General features: G+C 38.6%; 1 protein-coding gene and 1 long non-coding RNA gene across 12 annotated transcripts in view; one reads left to right on the top strand and one right to left on the bottom strand.

Annotated features, from left to right (window-relative positions):
- The window catches only part of rims1b (regulating synaptic membrane exocytosis 1b), an 89,710-nt gene extending 70,957 nt beyond the window's left edge, over positions 1-18,753 (top strand). For 7 of the 11 annotated variants that reach the window (XM_059554176.1, XM_059554174.1, XM_059554177.1 and 4 more), the window contains 12 exons: positions 205-294; positions 804-887; positions 2,464-2,570; positions 2,841-2,879; positions 4,350-4,465; positions 4,581-4,741; positions 12,629-12,846; positions 14,020-14,170; positions 14,797-14,903; positions 15,419-15,520; positions 15,695-15,834; positions 16,041-18,753. In XM_059554176.1, the coding sequence (XP_059410159.1) occupies positions 205-294; positions 804-887; positions 2,464-2,570; positions 2,841-2,879; positions 4,350-4,465; positions 4,581-4,741; positions 12,629-12,846; positions 14,020-14,170; positions 14,797-14,903; positions 15,419-15,520; positions 15,695-15,834; positions 16,041-16,259 (1,534 nt within the window). In that variant the 3' untranslated portion in view covers positions 16,260-18,753. The remainder of the gene's footprint in view (positions 1-204; positions 295-803; positions 888-2,463; positions 2,571-2,840; positions 2,880-4,349; positions 4,466-4,580; positions 4,742-12,628; positions 12,847-14,019; positions 14,171-14,796; positions 14,904-15,418; positions 15,521-15,694; positions 15,835-16,040) is intronic. The other 4 variants (XM_059554185.1, XM_059554182.1, XM_059554178.1 and 1 more) reach the window with 3 other exon arrangements.
- LOC132143723 (uncharacterized) overlaps positions 1-19,677 on the bottom strand; it is a 303,135-nt gene that overhangs the window by 206,682 nt on the left and 76,776 nt on the right. The gene's annotated exons all lie outside the window — the stretch shown is intronic.

Below are 19,677 nucleotides of genomic sequence, written 5' to 3'. Positions count from 1 at the left end.
TTCAGTTTAATATTTATCTACGTAGAGGAAGACTACAGATGAGACCATTTGAAAATGGTCCCATCGGTAATAAAGTTTATTTCTTTTTTTTATAATGACACAAAAAACTGTTTACACTCACTTCCCTACTGTACAATGATGGTTAATAATTTATATATTAATTGGTTAATAATGTTCTTTCTTTCTTTCTTTCTTTCTTTCCAGTGATCTTCAGCCTTCATTAGACAGAGTAAGAAGTGCCAGTACAACTTGTTTGAGACCGGAGTCAAACTTCCACTCATCTGAAAGAGAAAGGTATAAGGAAACAAGGGGGATATCAGTACCTACAAGTACACTATTCTTAAATTGCAGTCTGTGTAATATCTCAAAAATACCTTTGGGCTCAAACAGTTAATATGTTTACATGAATAAATAAATGATAAATAAATTTACTTATTTATTTGTTAATTAATAAAAATTTTGAGCAGCAAATCAAATATCAAAGAAGACTGGAATAATGATGCTGACAATTCAGATTTTAAAATATATTACAATGCTGATTTTCTTTTTCCAAATAGTAATACTGTTTATGTAATAAATATTTATGTTATATTTGCGTAATAATATATTTTTTATAACCTTACCAACTCTAAACTTTTGAACAGTAGTGTTTTTTAGCATCTTTTTCTGTAACAGTTTCAGTTAAATCAGAGAAGCATCATACTGGCCTTGTTCTCCATGATATCTTTCCATTCAGCTTCCTACATTCCTCCTTTTGTTTTTTTGTTTTTGTTTTTTTTCTCCCACTCTGTTTTCTGGATCAGTCATTTTCCATCTCACAGGCATTCTGGTAATTTGGATAGGCCAAGCTGTCAGATAGCTAACAAGAAAACCATTGATGGCGACAGGTGAGATCTCATAATAAGCCTTTGAACATCTCTTTATCACTTGTCTGTTTTTGTTTTCTACACTGATTTACGTATGCTTATTTACTATTTTTTACCTTTCTTTGTTATTGGTTTACCCATTTCAGTTTTTTTTTTTGCTTGTCTGACTTTTAAATTTCATTACATAATTTCCTTTTTTTCTTTTCACCCTTGCCCTTTTCTGCTGTGGCTGTGTTTAGACTTCAGCCCACCTCTATCCTCAGGGGTGGCAGGAGGGGGAGAGAGCCTCCCCTCAGGCCCTTTGGCCAGACCAGCTTAGGGGGTTCCTGCCCTAACTCGCCACGAGCTGACAGGTGCATGCTGGGAGCCCCTCAGAATTTGGCTGTACCTGTAGCTGCCTGTAGTTTGTGCACTGCTGCTTATTGTGATGTCTTAATCATATAAATTCAACAATACAAAAAATTACTAATTTCACCTACGAATCTCAAATCAGCTTTCTTGTACTTCTGTGACTACGGTACATAGTGTAGAGGACAGTAGCTATGTTTCCATCCAAAGATTTGAATCAAACTTATGCGCAAAACTGTAATATCACATAAAACATATGCGAATAAAGCACAGTTTTCATCCAAAGAGAGTCAAAGAGAATAAAACCCGTCCCCTCATGGTAAACTGTGGCAGTAATATGCGCATAAAATAGGTGGATGGAAATGCAGCTAGTGTTGGGAAGGTTACTTTAGAAAAGTAATAGGTTACAGATTACAAGTTACCCTATTTACTGTACTGTACTGAGTAGTGCAACTATTTCAGGTCCTTTTTTAAAGTAATGTACTGTTAGATTTTATTAATTTTTTATTACATTTCTAAATTTCTAACGAAAGTTTTCATCTGCTGATCATTTTGAAACATTTAGAAAAGGCAGGGTTAACTTTACAGTTGGACTCAAAATGGATTACTGTCAGACTTTCGAAATCCTTCATCACTTGAATTAAGATGATTATTTAATTTTATAGCACAGCCACACAAAATCTGACTTTAGCAATGATTTTTACTTATTTAAAATCATAAGATATAGTTAAATAGTTATGATACTGTTTTTTTCAAATCAAATCCTTGTATAGGTACAACAGGAAACACTAGCATCTAACAATGCCTTGGAGAAAAAAAACACGTTAATCTTAAAAAATAAAGCATATACATAAACCCAAATAGGAAATAAAAGAGTTATCAAAGAACCATGTGTCCTGTTCTGTGTCCTTAACTGCTGAAACATTGGTGTCACTTATTTTAGAGCAGTCACTGCAATTTCTGAAAGAAATCAATCAAATCTGTAAGTGTGTGAAAATATTCAGATGTAACCCTCCTTTGTAACTGTTAGCGTTTTTATACGTTAACTGTAATTTAGTAACACATTTTAACAGATTACAGTTACATTAATTTTGTATTTAAATTACAGAATTCTGTTACATGTAACTAGTTACTCCCCAACACTGGAGTAGACTGAAATATCTTTTAATCACATTTTTTAATTGTTCATCTGATGGAAAGTAGTAATCAGTTCTTTTTTTTTTTTTGGACAAAATCTCTCTCTTCTCAGAGAACCTCGGCATGGTGGACATTATTCCCCGGCAGGGACCACTTTATTAGGGCGCAGGGGCAGACAGCTACCACAACTCCCTGCAAAGAGCAGCAGTATAGAGCAAGGTAAGCAATTCATGCTCTCTCTCTCTCTCTTTCTAAATACTCACAAACTCAGACAGCAGTAACCTAAATGCTGTTACCATTCAAATTCACACCCCAAACCCATGAATCTGTCCCAGTGACAGTTAGCTTTATAAATGCCAGGTAATTTCATGACTCCTTGGTCCATAGCCTTTTTTTTCATGTGGTCAACAAGTTGTTGATCTCTCTACCTTACTCCTTTCTGTCTCTTCTCATGCCATCTCTCATTCCTTCAAACCCATCTTCATGAAGACCATGTCAACAGTAAACCTGAGGAGAAACCTAAGTCAGGTATCTCATTCCATTCTCTGCATTTTTCCCTAGAATTGATGTTTTTAGTCAGTGGTATACTTTATATTTCTTAGATAGTTCAAACTTATCAATATTTGGAACATAATGTAGTAACTCACACAAGCTGGTTATGTGCTTGTCAACCAGCCTGGCTGAACATCTTTAGATGGTTTGTTGCTGGTCAAAGATGATTTATCAGTGTTAACAAGCTAATTGCCAGCTTGGACCTGTTAGAAACCAGCTACCATTGTTCCAAAATGTAGATATCAGCTGAAATCGAAGCACTACAGGCAGAACTATGGTCAAATTTGTGATTTTGGGCTTTTTTGTTTCCATCATCTTCTTTCAGACTAGTGGAAATAAAACAGCCAATATATACAATTAAGTGTTTATTATATTATCTATTGTAATTTGTAGATTTCAATTACAATACATATATTTAAAAACATTAGTACTATCATGATAATGCTCAGAAGATTTTAGCATGGTAATGTATATGACAATGTTAATGTATTTGTTCTTGGCTGAATAGATCTGCTATCCTCTTGCTGCTGAATTGCTGCTGCTGTTGATTATTGCTGTTATTGTAGAAAATTGCTGCTGCTGCACATGTAGCATATATAATAACCTGTGGCGGATCTATACAGGTGGAGCTGGGGAAGGTGGAGGGTTTTAGAGTAACTCTGTTAGCGCTGCAAAATGCTCTAGTGAGTGCTTACCAGCCATTTCAATGTAAATCTTATTTGCTGCAACATGAACCATTCAGCTTGTGCCAAGTAATTAAACGCTGTGAATATCATCAGTTTGTGCTAACCACAGTCTGCGCTATCTAGAGTTTCATGAAAGGACTTGACATTTCTTTCTGCATTCACATATTCCTATGTATATTTTGAAGGTTTTTACAGAGGAGTTTGTTCATATAACATTCACCTGATTTATATACTGTATCATTTTATTCCTAAAAAAAAGTTTTGTGTTTTTTTTTTTATCTGGCTGTAGACTGTATTTTCAGATTTATGGAGCCATAAATACAGAACTTCTTTTACTTTTGTAAAAACCTTTAATATCTCAACAAAGGAATCTTGAAGCCGGCTTCATCCAATGTTCAGATTTTCTGTTCTGGAATATTTGCAAATAAGTGCATATTTAAACAGATAATGTCTGTTTACATATTTTAACATTTCGCAAAACTTGTTATACAAAACAAGTGTACTTTAATCAATCAACTTGAGAAGTATGGTGATAATCTATTAGTTATATTTTTGTATTACCTTAAACTGGATTTTCAAGCAGTGAAGATTTAATATTCATTTCCACCAAAAGTAACAATGTTAACAATCAGAAATGTTGACTGTTGTCCAAATGTCCTTATTTCATTTTTAATTAACACTATTTCTGTGCTACTTCAAATGAGATTATTTTGTCCCCTGTTCCTTTTTTGTCTTTTTTCCCCTTTTTGTCTTGATGTAGCACTAGCAGTGGAAGAGCGAGCTCGTCAGTTGCAAATGAAAGTACATTCCTATCGGCCAGGCTCTTCTGCCAGCTCTGGTCATGACCCAGAGGCAGAGCTCAAAAACAAGAGAGATGTGAGTGTTAAACTCCTTATCAGGTCTCCAACTCATGTGACTGGCAATGCTGTTATGTATGCCAGGTTTTTAATTCCTATTGAAGATTTTTTTTTTCTTGTCTTTGATGGTTTAGATGTATAAGGAACAGAAGAGGAGTAGTGATAACATGTCTGCGAGGTCATCAGACAGTGACATGAGCGATGCATCAGCTATCTCCCGTGCCAGCAGTGCCTCACGGCTGAGTGCCACCAGCTACATGTCCATCCAGTCTGAGAGACCACATGGTAGAATCAGGTTAGCTTATTAACACAGGATCCATTTTTAACACTCGTACTGTGTGTTAAACTATTTAAAATTAGGATAAATATATATTGGCAGAGTCCGTTAAAGTTATTAGAAAATGCAACATAAAACATGTTTGTAAAAATTATAGTGTGAGCCTCTCTGATATTAAGCTACACAAATCAGACTTATTAACCTACAAAAAAGTAAATAGGATGTCTAAACATTTTTTGCAGGTTCAAAAAATAGTTGTAATTAGATTGTTACAAATTAAAATACTCATAATCAGATTACTGTTACTTTTTTATTGATTACATGATTGCTTAATATAAAGAAAATGCAGTAAATTCTCCACAATTCTTCTCTTTTTATATATTAAATTAGATATTTTAAGATTGTATTAATTATTAGCTTTATTAGCATCAATTTATTACAAACCTGCTGCAGTTCCTTAACAACACCCAATTTGGGAAATCCTGACTTTATCTAATGTTTCATATACTTCATGTTATTGATAACAAATAATGGAATACATTTTCTTTCTCTTTGAATTTAAATATTATGGAGCCCCGCACATAACAAGAAAGAAAAAATAAATAAATTGTGCGCACAAATTACTAATTCATTCTGTCGATGTACTAATATGTGCACATGATTACTATTTCATTCACTCGATTTGCTAAATCATGTGCACAATTTACTAATTTGTTCCCTCTATTTGCTAAATCATGTGCACAGTTTACTTATCCATCCTTGATTTATAAATCATGTGCAAGATTTACTAATTTGTTCCCTTGATGTACTAAAACGTGCACACAATTACTATTTTGTTCCCTTGATTTGCTAAATTATGTGCACAATTTACTAATTCGTTCCTTTGATTTATAAATTGTGTGCACGATTTAAATCGAGGGAACGAAATAGTATATTCTGCACACGATTTAGCCTACTATTTTTTTTTCATGCATGCCATGTTCGGGGCTCTGTAAAATATAAATATGGTAAAAGATTTTCTTATTAAAGTCAATGTTATAAAAGAAGTAGGTAAAACAATATCTAAAAGTAATCAAATATAGTTATCTAAAATTAGTAATGTAATAGATTACAACGTGTTTTTTTTATTTTTTTTTGCTTCACTCTTAATTGCTAGTTGGGGTAAAATTTGTGGATTGATTTGGGTTTATTTTGGACGCTACACACAAAATTGGTATATTCAGCCTAGGTCTGTAAAGACAAGATGTAGGTCAGAATGCACCCATCTATATATGTTTATAGGACATGAAAGTAAATGAAACATAGTTTTGTACTTTTTAGTCTTTCTTTCTTTTTAGCGCTTTGCTATTTTTCCTTTCTCTGAAAAACATTCACTTGCTTATTTATCTTCCTCTACAACAATCATAATAGTTCTCCCTAGTAACATTTTAAAATGATTATTTACAAAGCAGCAATTAATAATTCACATCAGATTGTAATATTTCTTTGTTTGTTATTAGCCATGTGTTTAACATTTGCATGCTCATAGCTGTCTGTCTTGTGCATGGCTTGTTATTTTTTTTATTTTCTGCATGATTTACTTTCCTTGCTATTATGGCTTGTGCTCTATTGCATGCATGCATATTGTATTGGGTGTCAAAGGTCAAAGTCGTTGGAGAGTTGTAAAGGAGATGAAAAGAAGGAGAGAAGGATTTCATGGGGGGTGAATGGAACAGACAACAGGAGGAGTCTAGGAAAGAGACGTTTCTCTGAGGAGCTAAAACGCAGACGTCATACGGTGGCTGGAGAAGTGAGGTAACATGGACCAGCTCCCCCCATGTTTTCACCTTATCCACCACCGAAGAAAATTTTATCCTTACCTTATATCAGGAAAAAAGAGCTTCTAGTACCAATTTGAAAATCCACTAACAGCACATAGAAATTTGCTCAACAAACTTCATCGTCTTGCCGGAAAACAGATTACCAGAATCTGTAATACTTCACTGAGACTGTATGATCCCTTTGTAGTTGGCTCTTAAAAGTGCAAAAGCATGCTCAACCTCAACACACATCTGGACATATGCCCAGTTCTTCTTTGACATTTGATCACCATTTGATATATTACTGCTGCCATGATCACTAGAAAATGTATACAACATCTCTCTTGCATGAAATTCCATTTGCCACATGCACACCATGGTTGGTAATAGTGAAACCTTAATAACAGTTATTTTTGTGAACATGGCACATTCTACAAAAATACTAATTTACATAGAAAGGAGTCAATGACGATGGTAAGAAGAAAAATAGCATTCCTAGAGCATAAACAGTAGAACATACCATTAACAACGACAAGTTTGGGAGTTGTACTCCCAGAGAATGCATGAATTGATAAAAAAAAGTACACCTTTAATGCAGTTTCATCACTTTAGATAAAAGTGTATAATGCTAAAAAAGATAAACTGCATAAATATAAATGTAAAATTAAAAGAAAAAGAATGATGTTAATTATTATATTAATTATTAAATAATAATAATTTAAAACTGACTTTTTTTGGGGGGGGGTTATTATTACAATTATTTAATAAACACATAACTTGTATTACAGATTCTAAGTAACTAAATAATATTTAGTATATGTAGATTATTTATTATCTGCTCCTCTAGCTGAGTCTGTTTTTATTTTATTTTTTTATGTTTTTGTCCTTGCCAGAGTTTAAGATATTATGATTTTATTAAAGTTGCTATGAAACCACATAAAAGGTGAACAGTTCTGTATACAAATAAAAATTACTATACTTGACTATAGAGGCACTAGAAATTGTATGCCCAGAGTGGTTAACCACAACCAATAAGTATTATCAAATGCCTTATAATAGAAATAGAAAATGGACACTATGAGAATCTTTTCTTTTCCTCTCTCTTTTCTGATATATTTGGCTTTACTAACCAATTATATCTTCAATATTTCTGATAAATTTTTAGCCACACACTACTGTAGTTATCAATTTGAATGAAGTCTGCTTAGTTGAATCAAACATAGGCATAACATAAAGTTGCTATTGCGACATACTAAACACTGTCTAAAACTATTTTATGAAGCTACTACTTTAACAATTATATTGCATGCAGTTCCCTTTCAGTCGGTCACTCTCGATGCCACGTCGGTGACCGACGAATATGGGATATCGCTTCGATAGACCAATCTACTTCGAGTGTAAACTAAACGAGCCAATGCACATTGGCATGCAATTATTGCATCCAGCTGCCACTGATCACTGCGTGAGTATAAGAAGGCAGCAGGTGCAATGCATTCCAGCTTTTCGCTTCGGAGCCGAGCATTAGTATCGCTCTGTTCAACTGTGTCTGCTGTTAACTACAAGTTCAGCACGCTCTCGGAAGCTTCGTGTGTTGGCGAGATGGCGCTTCAGCGGCGGTCGTTCCTGTGTCGAGTGGATTGCACACTTCAGGCTGCACTACCCCTGTCGTGTTGCAAGTGGCCAATTCCCCTGTGCTCCTCAGCACTAAAGGGGTGCTCCCTTCCCGGGCCTGTAGGCACTCGTCTGGTCTGACCAGCAGTGCCTATGCGGCTTGCGGGGAAGCTGCTTCTGCCTTACACGCTATGGCGTTACTGCAGGTGCACCAGGCTAAGGCACTGAAGGACCTGCACGAGGGAGGTCACGATCCAGCGCTTCTGGAAGAACTCCGAACCGCCACTGACCTTGCGCTTCGAGTGCAGAAGGTCACCGCGAGTTCGCTGGGTCATGCGATGTCCAAGTTATTGGTCCAGGAGGGCATCTCTGGCTGGGTCTGGCAGACATGAGGGACACTGACAAGGTCCGGTTTCTCAATGCCCCTGTGTCCCAGACCGGCCTCTTCGGCGACGCAGTCGAGAACTTGGCCAGTAAGTCTCGGCTGCCCAGAAGCAGACTGAGGCGATCCGACACATCCTGCCTCAACGGGCAGCTGCTGCCTCCACACGCCCGCCGGCCGCAGTGCCCCAGCCTGGTCGTCGCCGAGGGCAGCCCCCTGCATCCGCCCCCGCTCACGCACCGCATCTGCAGCAGCCTCCAAGTGGTGCCGTAGAGCTGGGCGCAGGCAGGCTGCCCCTCCCGTCCTGGCCCCCATCAAACTTGGCGGTGAGCAGAAGAGCAAGAGGCCCTGGTACGGGTGACCCAGAGAGAGGTAGCTGCTTTCTGGGGGATGGTGAAGGCACCTCTCCCTCCCCTGGAGGAGGGCCAGGCGGAGAATCTGGAAATCTCAACAGGAGAGCAGTTTTCTCCCTCTCTGGGTCCCAGGAGGGCACGGAGAGTTGGCCTCCTTGGCCAATTCCTCTGACGAAGGATCTACTGACTCAGAGATGGGGCATCATTTGGCACCCGCGTCCAGACCTTTGGAAACTCCCTGTCTGGTCCCTGGACGGGACGCGGAGGTTCTAGATGACCTACCCCAAGAGGTAGCGAACACCATCACTTCGGCAAGAGCACCGTCTACGAGACACGCTTACGCCTTGAAGTGGAACCTGTTCGTCAAGTGGTATTCTTCTCACCGAGAAGACCCCCGAAGATGCCCGATTGCGGTCGTGCTGTCCTTTCTGCAGCAAGGGCTGGAGTGAAGGCTGTCTCCCTCCACCCTCAAAGTCCAGGTTGCTGCTATTGCTGCGTACCATGACCCCATGAATGGGAAGTCTTTGGGTAAGCATGACCTCATCGTCAGGTTCCTTAGAGGGGCCAGGAGGTTAAATCCATCCCGGCCCCCCTGTATACCCTTTTGGGACCTGTCTCTAGTGCTTAAATCACTACAGCAGGACCCATTCTAGCCTTTGCATTCAGTTGAGCTAAAGTTTCTTTCATTGAGAACTCTGCTCCTGCTTGCACTGGCCTCCATCAAGAGGGTAGGGGACCTGCATGCATTTTCGGTCGACGATTCGTGCCTAGAGTTCGGGCTGGCTGACTCCCAGGTAATCCTGAGGCACCGGCCTGGCTACGTGTCCAAGGTTCCCACTACACCCTTCAAAGACCAAGTGGTGAACCTGCAAGCGCTGCCCCTGGAGGAGGCAGACCCAGCCCTGGCTTTGCTTTGTCCCGTCCGAGCATTAAGGTGCTACGTAGACCGGACACAAAGCTTCAGGACCTCAGACCAGCTCTTTGTCTGTTACGGAGGCCACTAGAAGGGGAGTGCCGTCTCTAAGCAGAGGATGGCCCACTGGATTGTGGATGCCATAACCCTGGCTTATCAGGCTCAGGATGTGCCTCGCCCATTCAGGTTGCAAGCTCACTCAACTAGAAATGTTACTGCACTGGCTCGTGGCACCTCGCTGACAGATATTTGTAGAGCTGCGGGCAGGCCCCTAACACGTTCGCTAGGTTCTATAGCCTTCGTGTAGAGCCGGTATCCTCCTGTTTTCTCACCTCAAACGGGTAGTGGCACTGAGAGGCCCTGGTTAGTGTCGGCTTGCTTAAACTGCTCCAGAGTGTCCGTACTGTAGACCCTGTTGAGATCCTCCATCACCCTAAGCAGCTGGACGTGGCGGAACGTGCAGCGCAAGGCCTTCATGATGTATCCTTGAGAACCATGGAAGGGTGGGTTCCATTTTAAGACCTAAGCGGTACTCGTATGTGTATAGTCCACGATATAGCCTTAGAGCCTGTGTTTCCTCGGCAGACTTCTGCCTTCCCAAGAGGGTTTTTAATCACCTCATTTTAATTTCTCTGTATACTCCTAAACGGATGCTATATGTGTATTTGCCTCCGAGACCTCCTTCCGGAAGGATGGGGCTTCCGCAGCGTCCCGGTTCCAAGCGGACCAGGTACGTTTTCCCAGTGTTATCCAATCTCACCCAGTAAGGTAGTGCTTTGACAACGGTGAGTGGAGCTACTTGTTCTGAGCCCCGTCCTACACCTAATAGGGGCGCAGGCGGCTCGCACAGGGCACTGGAAGGGGCAGCACCCATGGCGCTTTGATAGGGATCCCATATTCGTCGGTCACCAACGTGGCGTCGAGAGTGACCGACTGAAAGGGAACGTCTCGGTTACGTATGGTAACCCTCATTCCCTGAAGGAGGGAACGGAGACGACACGTCCCGTCGCCATGGTTGCTGTACCGCCGCTGAGCTGCCAGGTCCCCGGCTCGGCTCCTCAGCGAAAAACTGGAATGCATTGCACCTGCTGCCTTCTTCACGCAGTGATCAGCGGCAGCTGGATGCAATAATTGCATGCCAATGTGCATTGGCTCGTTTAGTTTACACTCTAAGTAGATTGGTCTATCGAAGCGATATCCCATATTCGTCGGTCACCGACGTGGCTTCTCCGTTCCCTCCTTCAGGGAACGAGGGTTACCATACGTAACCAAGACGTTTTTTTATATATAAATTGACTATGAAATAACTAAGTTTATTTGTCACAATCTTTATAATGAGCCATTGAAGGCAAAATGCGGTTAAAAATAGTGAAAAACGTAAATGTACTATTGTAAAAAATATTCAGTTTCCCTACACATTCATTGTGAGTTGTGAACTAAAATATAGATGTTGAAAAAAATGAGAAATTATTCATATATTATCTATCTTCAATTCATATTCAAGAGGCTTCAGCTATTCATACTGCATTGGAATATTCTTCTCTGCTGTCTTAAAAAATATCCTTTTCCCTACAAATAGTTTGAGAGGTTCATTATGCATGCTTTTTGAATTCATTTGTTTGTATTCTGCTTCATTCACATGCCACTCTGTCTGTGTAAATGTTTGTCCTGTGTATTGTACTGTGTGTATTAGAGCCCTCTTTGCATGCCTCACCTCATACCTCCCATGCTTGAATACTGAGCCAGCACTGGATTCCAAACCCAGACCCCTGTCTGTCACTACCCTCCAGCCTGTGGAAGAGAGACCCACCTTCTTACTTCCTATCCCCACCCTGTGTCCCCCAGAGAGGGGGTTAGAGTGTAGAGATGATGGAGATGGTGCACATGGACAGTCCTGCAGTACCTTGACTCCATCAGTGGGCGCAGACACGAGGCGGCTCCTCCGAACCCCCAGGGGGCAGCAGAGGACATGGTTCCTCTGTCAGAGTGTTCTGCCATGTCATAATATAGACAGTTTGAATAACTAAACCAAACATGTTGCTGTTTAATTAACACAATTATGTTATCTCATGTGTAAGTCTTTAGGACCTCATGAAAAATCATTACACTTTTAAGGCTTTTAGTGACTGTGTTACAAACATATACGTAGATTATGAGTGCTTCATGGGAATAAGCGGCCACTGTTATTTTGGAGGGATCTGATTGTTGCAAATCTCTGATTGGTGGAGATGTCTCTGCAGAATCATGGGTAATGTAGCTTTTCACCAGGAATTCAGAATTGATCATATCATTTGAATGCATTTTGATGGCTTCAGCAAAAGCATATAGCATTAATTAACAACATCATAGCTCACAACAAGGCAAATCCCCAATGGAAAAAATCAGTGGGATTTTTACTTCTAGATCCTGAACCTCTCTATTCTGGCTAGGAACCAATTAGTAAGTTAAATAAAACTTTGCTTGTCAAATTTCATGATCTCCAGATTTCATGGAGTCTTTAACTGTTAACTTGTATTGACTACTGCAGGAGTCATGGTTCAGGCTAATTTCATATAGAGAAGCTAGCTGACAATATGAATTTTATGTATTTTATGTTCTATACTGGTTTGTGCAAAATCATGTGATTGGACAAAAATAGCTTTTTTTTTGTGCTAAGGTTAGAATCAGTGATATATAGTTAGAAGGCTGTGTTGTAAATACACCCATAAAAGAATAAAGCATTTTGAATATCATTTTCAACAGTCTCTGTTTAATGTCAGTTAGTTTCTATTACCTTTATATACTGTATCAACTAATTTGTTACTAATTTAGTTTCTCTCTCTTTTACTTGCTTTCTCTTGCTTACAGTCGACAAGTCAGAGCCTCATCTGGTCGAAGCATGCTAAAGAGCACAAGTGTTAGCGGTGACATCAACACGTCAGAGCGAACAGATGGCAGCCAGTCTGACACTGCCCTGGGAACAGTTGGAACCGGAGCCAAAAAGCGGCGCTCCAGCCTCAATGCTCGATTCGTGGCTATCGTGGGAAACCGTCGCAGCCGGAGCACCTCACAGATCAGTCAAACGGGTAACTAGTTCAAATCTATTAACATACAGTATTTACTGACATATCACTTGAGACTTATTGATATAACAATTAGAATTTAAATTTATTTGGAATACTACCTGTGCACAATGCATAGTTTCTTAATATTAAGCCTCAAATATGTACAACATACAACAACCAACATAATAAAATGTTACCACATTTACACTCATCTGTTTTGGAAAAAATAAACATGTTTTTTTTTTTTATCCACTTTTAATTGCACATTTCACTCTGAAATTGTTGTAAAATGTGCCAGAAGCAACAAAAGAAATTATTTTGCAGAAATGACAGAATAGGTTTTGTCCAAGAGACTTGGACAACAGTTCATTTAAATATTTTCAAGATTTCTATATTAACACAAGAGGGCACTCGATGTTTATGAAACTGCATTTTAGGCTTACCTTCCCTTTTTCACTTATGCTGAAATCAGAACTGCATACTAGCATACTACTCTTACTGCCATATAATGGTATGGTAAAAATAGTAAGAGCAGTATGATAGCACGCTGTTCCAAATTTCAGTATTTGTTTTGATTAGGATCCTGCTATGAGTTCAATGGCGTGCTTAAGCTATGGTTTGTCCTCATCAAACATGAGCAGGGTCTTTTCAGAGGGGCACCTGTGGCCTTTTTTATTGCTTTGAGATGTCAGCACTCACTCTGCTTTGTTTGATATAATAAGATTTTTAATTGGGAAACTTATGTCAGTGCCACAGAGCTTGTTCCTTTAGAAAAATTCTTGAAAGCACATTGGAGGAGTCTAAGACCTCCGGGGGAACTGTATTTTGTTCTCTCTGTTTTATGTAAGCAGATAAAAAAAGGGATTTGGGATGATGAGACATGCCCTTGTTTTTAAGAGAGATAAAGGGGGGTGGTTAACAGTACGGTTAGCGTCCATCCCAGTGGGAGCTACAAGCACTGTCAAATTATTTCGCTGCCTGCTTTTAACATCAAAAAGGATGTCGTATAGTAAAGAGATAGTCTGCAGCTTGACCAGTATTGTTTAGAGAGGACACTGATCCAACTCTTTAAAACTTAATCACAGAAAATCACATAGGAGAGATACAGATTTGTCTTTTTTCTCTAAATGAATGATACAGACTTCTCTTAAAAGTCTCTTTTTCTGATTGTTTGTGAAATCTGTCCATCTTCAGAGGCATCCAGTAAGAAGTCAAAGGGCAGTCAAGGGACGATCCAGCGCAGTCAGGAGACGGGAATGGCTGTGGAATTGCAGAGGAATATGAGTCGTCAACCCAGCCGTGAATCTAACAACGGAAGCATGAACAGCTACAACTCTGAGGGCAGGTAAGTTTCCTTCTGCTTTATTAGTATTGTATCATCTTTTGCCTAATTCTAAATGTATGTAGGACTTGTATGGTGTTTTTTAATGTATGTTGCACTGCATTGGTGGCGCACTTTTCCAAACATCTGTTACATATTCTTTAAAACAGCATGGAAACTTTTGTTCTCATCATTTCCTTCCAATAGCGAGTTATTGTATGTACATGTCTGTCCTAAATCATGGGTCAGTTGGAGCAATTTCCTGTTTCTGTAAATACAGCAATCCAGCATAATTTGACATTTTCCATATTTTTTCCTCTTCTAAAATTCCCCATCTTAAACCAAGGTTATTATTGTCTAGAAATAGCAGCCTCCTTAAGTGCCGTTTCTGTTACCCTGACAACCTTCAGTCAGGCATTACCATTATGCCTCAAAAAAATAAAATAAAAAAAAACTGTTCAGTTTGTAAGAACAACATACCTGCATATAAACCTACAATAGTTTGGGTCCAATGATCATTAAAACATGACTAAATACAGAATTTTATCTCCAAAACTTTCAGATCCAATTACTAAATTTTGAAACGAATCTACTATAAATCAGAAAGAACAGCATCTGCAGTATTTCATATCAATGTTTGTCTTGGTCAGTCCAATCTTCCCAGCAGTTCGAGTCGAGACTCAGTTCAGTGACTTCCTGGATGGACTGGGCCCTGCTCAACTAGTTGGTCGACAAACCCTTGCCACACCAGCAATTGGTAAGTTTTGTTTATTTGTAAAGTTTTAGATTTTTGTTCTTTAAACTTTCACCCTTGTAGCATACTATCATTATCCCAAGTTGTTTACAATTTTTATATACATTTTTGTAGATGTAAATGATTGTGATTAATTTAAATAGTTTCATTATATTCAATATCTGCATAATGTGTATAAATATTTGTTGAGAAAAGGCACCAATGTAATTTAAGACATTATATTATTGAGACAGACAAATAGAAAGAATTTAGAATTGAGTTTAATTTCATATCACTGAACATAAGCCCAATACACAGTCCAGTGCTGCATTATTATTATCATTGCACTTATAATTGTACTAAATACATTCAATTTAATTTACAGCCCTCATTCAGTTACCTATTTCAGTACAAAATAACTGCTAATGGAAACCGCAGTATGTCGAAAATGCTTTTTTGCATGAATCATTTGAGTAAGTCCATTTAGCAAATGTACCAATTAAATAAATTATTTTATTTGTGTATTCTGTGATGTGCAGGTGACATTCAAATTGGCATGGTGAATAAGAAAGGCCAGCTGGAGGTGGAGGTGATAAGAGCACGAGGTCTCATCCAAAAACCAGGGTCCAAATCACTCCCCGGTGAGTCGCTTCTGCTCTATTCTGAACTCCATGTGTCTCACATTACTCAGCCATAATATAACTCATCAAGCAGTTCTAGCTGATACAAAAAGCAGTCCGATTTATCAGAGCTAGTCACACTAATGTCAGTATGCACTGTTCATATCTGTCTAATTTGATTCATTCTTTACATAGCTCCATATGTCAAAGTCTATCTTCTACACAATGGGGCCTATGTAGCTAAGAAGAAGACAAAAATTGCACGCAAGACACTCGACCCGCTGTACCAGCAAACGCTGCAGTTTGAAGAAAGTCCACAGGGTAAAGTGTTACAAGTGAGTCATGTGGTTTATTCGTCTTTTTTCAACATGTCGTTCCACTGATGAGCCAGTCAAACTGGTCTTCTCTGAGAAAATATCATTTGAAGGGTTGTGTGTCTAGTTTAAATGGATCACACTTGTGAGATTAGATATTATTAACTTTGATTATGTGACCTGATAGGGCCATCCACTGATGAATCTGTTGATTTTCATCCAATTAGGTAATTGTCTGGGGAGATTATGGGCGAATGGACCACAAATCCTTCATGGGAGTTGCACAAATCCTACTAGAGGAGCTGGACCTCTCCAGTAACGTGATTGGCTGGTATAAACTTTTCCCGCCTTCTTCCCTAGTCGACCCAACTCTTGCCTCTCTAACTCGACGTGCTTCTCAGTCATCCCTGGACAGTTCGCCGGCACCTGCGGGGGTTCGATTGTAGTGGACTAATAACATAAAGCACAGTCTGTGAGACAACAGGACAACAATAAGAGCCAGGCAGAAAATGCGATGAAATAACACAAAGCTTTGTTCAAATCTGACAATCACTCCTGTGACTTTGTTTTTGTTTTCCTCTTCGTGGGTAGCCCGTGTTCTGCCAAAATTTGTTTGTCCTAAATGAAATCGTTTATTTCTCTCACTGTTTGTCGCGTGAGATTTAGGGCTGTCTACACTAGCACGCGGGAAGCACCGCTTTAGGGAAAACATAGAAAGCAGTGTGATATTCAGTCAAGTCTTCATTGAAATATACGTTAGCTAGTTTTTAACAGAGCATCAGAATGTATCAACCCAAAAACAAAGGTGACCTCTGACCAAGGGATTGTGGGGCCTCAGTCGAGGCCCTATCTAAACCCTGTTTGTACAGAAAGCGAAAGGTCAGGAACTTGAAAGATGTAGGGCGTCCCCTGGGGAGGTTGTCTGGAAGGGCAGGGCCTTTCTTGGTGCCTAAACCTGGAGGACCCAAAGCCATGGTCCATTTCCTCCAAAACAGTTTTCAACGTATGTGACAGCGAACGGAGGTTGCTCTCGTCGTTTATTTCGCTTCTTTTTTTAATGAAAAACAACAGGTTTGCGTTGTCCAGTGTACTGTGAAAAAGATAGGAAACATTAAAAATTAAACCGAAGATGATGCATCTGGAAATCCACACATTTCTTTGCATATTTTTATTTACTTTTATTAACTGATACTATTACATTATCCTAAAGTACGTTGCTATACATCATCTTATTCAGTGAATTGAATTCGATTTTTAGATGTTTACACTTATCATTCAATGCTATTAAAAAGTAGATATTCAGTTAATGAAAAACACTATGTACCAAGATAAACATATTTGCGAACTTTGTTCATTTTCCTATTTAGGGTGTTTGGTAAAGGAAATCTATACAGTTATGTTTTCATCTGTTGAGTATCTTTATACATAGAGTTTTTCAGACTCTAAACTAACTTTTTAACTTTGTTTGATGCTAAGTGTTTGTGCAGACGTACATTTGTCTTTTTGATATACTGTATGTGGTATACTGTAAAAGCAAAAGCCACTTTCAGCTTATACTGTACCACTCTGAGGGAACACGACTGGCCCGATCCCTTGCACATACGTCTTTGTTTTGAATAAAAAATGCAAGCACAAAAGCTTGATTTTAATATATATATATAATATATAATATAATCAAGCCAACTAGCTTGTTAATTGCATTTCCACTTTGTGTACATGCCAGAAAACAAAGAAAAGAGTCATGCAAATTCAAGTTCCTCTTGTGTGTCTCTTTATATGTTGAAGTGACCAATCCGATTTTGCCATCACAAGCATAAACACCAATCATCTATCAGGCCAATGGTCCCTTTCTCCAGTGCGGCGGAGCAGCATGACTTGGATCAGTTCCCAGCTGCATGCACATTTTTGTAAAACAGACTACACAAATGTTAAAAAGTAACAGAAATAGATATGTGTTAGTTCAACATACTGTAGGCCAGCTTGTATGTTGCATGTACCTGTACAGTTTGCTTGTACTTGAATATAAGAGATAATCCAAGAAAAGAAGCCATTTGCTTTCACTCAGACTTTTCACATCAGCTAAAAAACTAGTTAATGTCCTCCATTCGGGTGCTGAATGTTGCAAAATTATCTTTTTCCCAAGTTTTTGATTGCTTTTACGTCTTTTATATCCCTTAGGGGAAATGTGCTGTACTGTAACACTGAACAAAAACTAACCTCCCTCATGTTTTACAGATTTTACCGTATCATAATTTACCTCAAAACCACAGAAATTTACTTAGAAAATGTGTATAAATCCCATCAAGTTATTCAAGAGTATACCGATATCAAAACAGGAACTGTCAAAAATATATCATACATACATACATAAAAGTATCCATGTTCAATATAAATGTAGATGCACAGAGACTTATTAGTGCATGTGTTGTAAATATGAGATGACCATGTGGTTAAGCCATATTTGCAAAGGGGCCAAGGCTTACTTTTGAGAACAACCATCCCAACACAAGGGACCGCTGAGCGGACACCTTTCTCATCATATGGGTCCAAATCTAGAGCTCTCACTGTCACTTTTAGAGGGCTGAACCACTCCGCTCTAAAGCTGTAGCCAGATCGTCATTTTCTCTGTGCTTTCGAGCCAAATTCTTCACCTCTGCTATCAGAAAATGTTGATTGTTTTTCTTCATGAGAGACAGGTGTTTCTTTTACTTGATCAGTATTCTTGGGTAGAGGAGAAAAACAATGCTGACTGTTTACAACTTCTAGTATGTGTTCCACTGAGATGATGAAAAAGAAAAAGTATTCACTGCAACATTTCTGTTTGTATACAGGTGTGGCTCATATGATGTGTATGTTTTATATTTAAAAAGAAAAAATGAAAAAGTTCATTTTTATTATTTCCAAATAATAATAAAAAAAAGTGTGTGAAAGAAATTTCAACCCATTGTTTGTTAATTTCTTGTTCATGAAACGTTTTATTTATCAACAGTGATGAGATGAACAGACTTAAGCCCATATATTAAGATTGTTTGAAAATAAATAAAAGCAATCACTGCTTTTGACCTTCACTTATACTTCCAACATTCCTGACCAGGGGCGATTCTAGGGTCAGAGCTTTAGGGGTGCTGAGCACCCAATGAGCCCCAATGCCTCCACCCACCCTCTTTTCACACGAAAACAAAAAATATGTCTATTGAAAAATAACTATAATTTTAACATTGATTCAACTAACTCCAAAATCCAGTTTTATTTTTATTTTTTTTGAGACCTTTTCAAAACAACAGCTTAATTGTGAGAGTTCACACAGACAGCCCTCTGTAACAAACACAAAACCTTCTTCACTCAGCTGGTTTTCCTGACCGTTAACTCCATGTGCCTCCTTTTGTATCAACAGTCATCAGATTGGTTACATTAGATTCAACTTTATTGTCATTGAACAAAGTAACAGGTACTTGGACAACAAAATGTAATTCATCTTCTGTAAATTATTTACAAATGGCCATCTCTAACATATCTGGATGCACGCCTGTCTGAACTTTCATAAACCAATATGTCATCTATAAATAATAATAAAACAAGCTTCATATCAAGAGTCATTTTAAATGTCTTTATTAGTATTATTATTGGGCTTAGAAACGTTTTTTAAATGACAAATTCCTTTCACAAGAGAAACTTGTGAGTTTGAAATAAATAAATAAAAAATAAAAGCAGGGGACCATTGCCTAGATAAGTAATTTGATACAAAAGCAGCGGGTTTGCATTATCTGTTACTTTAACTTAACTCTTTTCAGCAGAAGAAAAAAAAAACAAGACAGAGGTCATTATGGACTGTCTCGTCTCTCACCTGAATCTGTCTTTTTTCTT

The sequence above is a fragment of the Carassius carassius genome, chromosome 7 (genome assembly GCF_963082965.1).
Source record: "Carassius carassius chromosome 7, fCarCar2.1, whole genome shotgun sequence".
Taxonomy (NCBI): Eukaryota; Metazoa; Chordata; class Actinopteri; order Cypriniformes; family Cyprinidae; genus Carassius; species Carassius carassius.
This window is presented reverse-complemented; position numbering and strand designations above follow the sequence as displayed.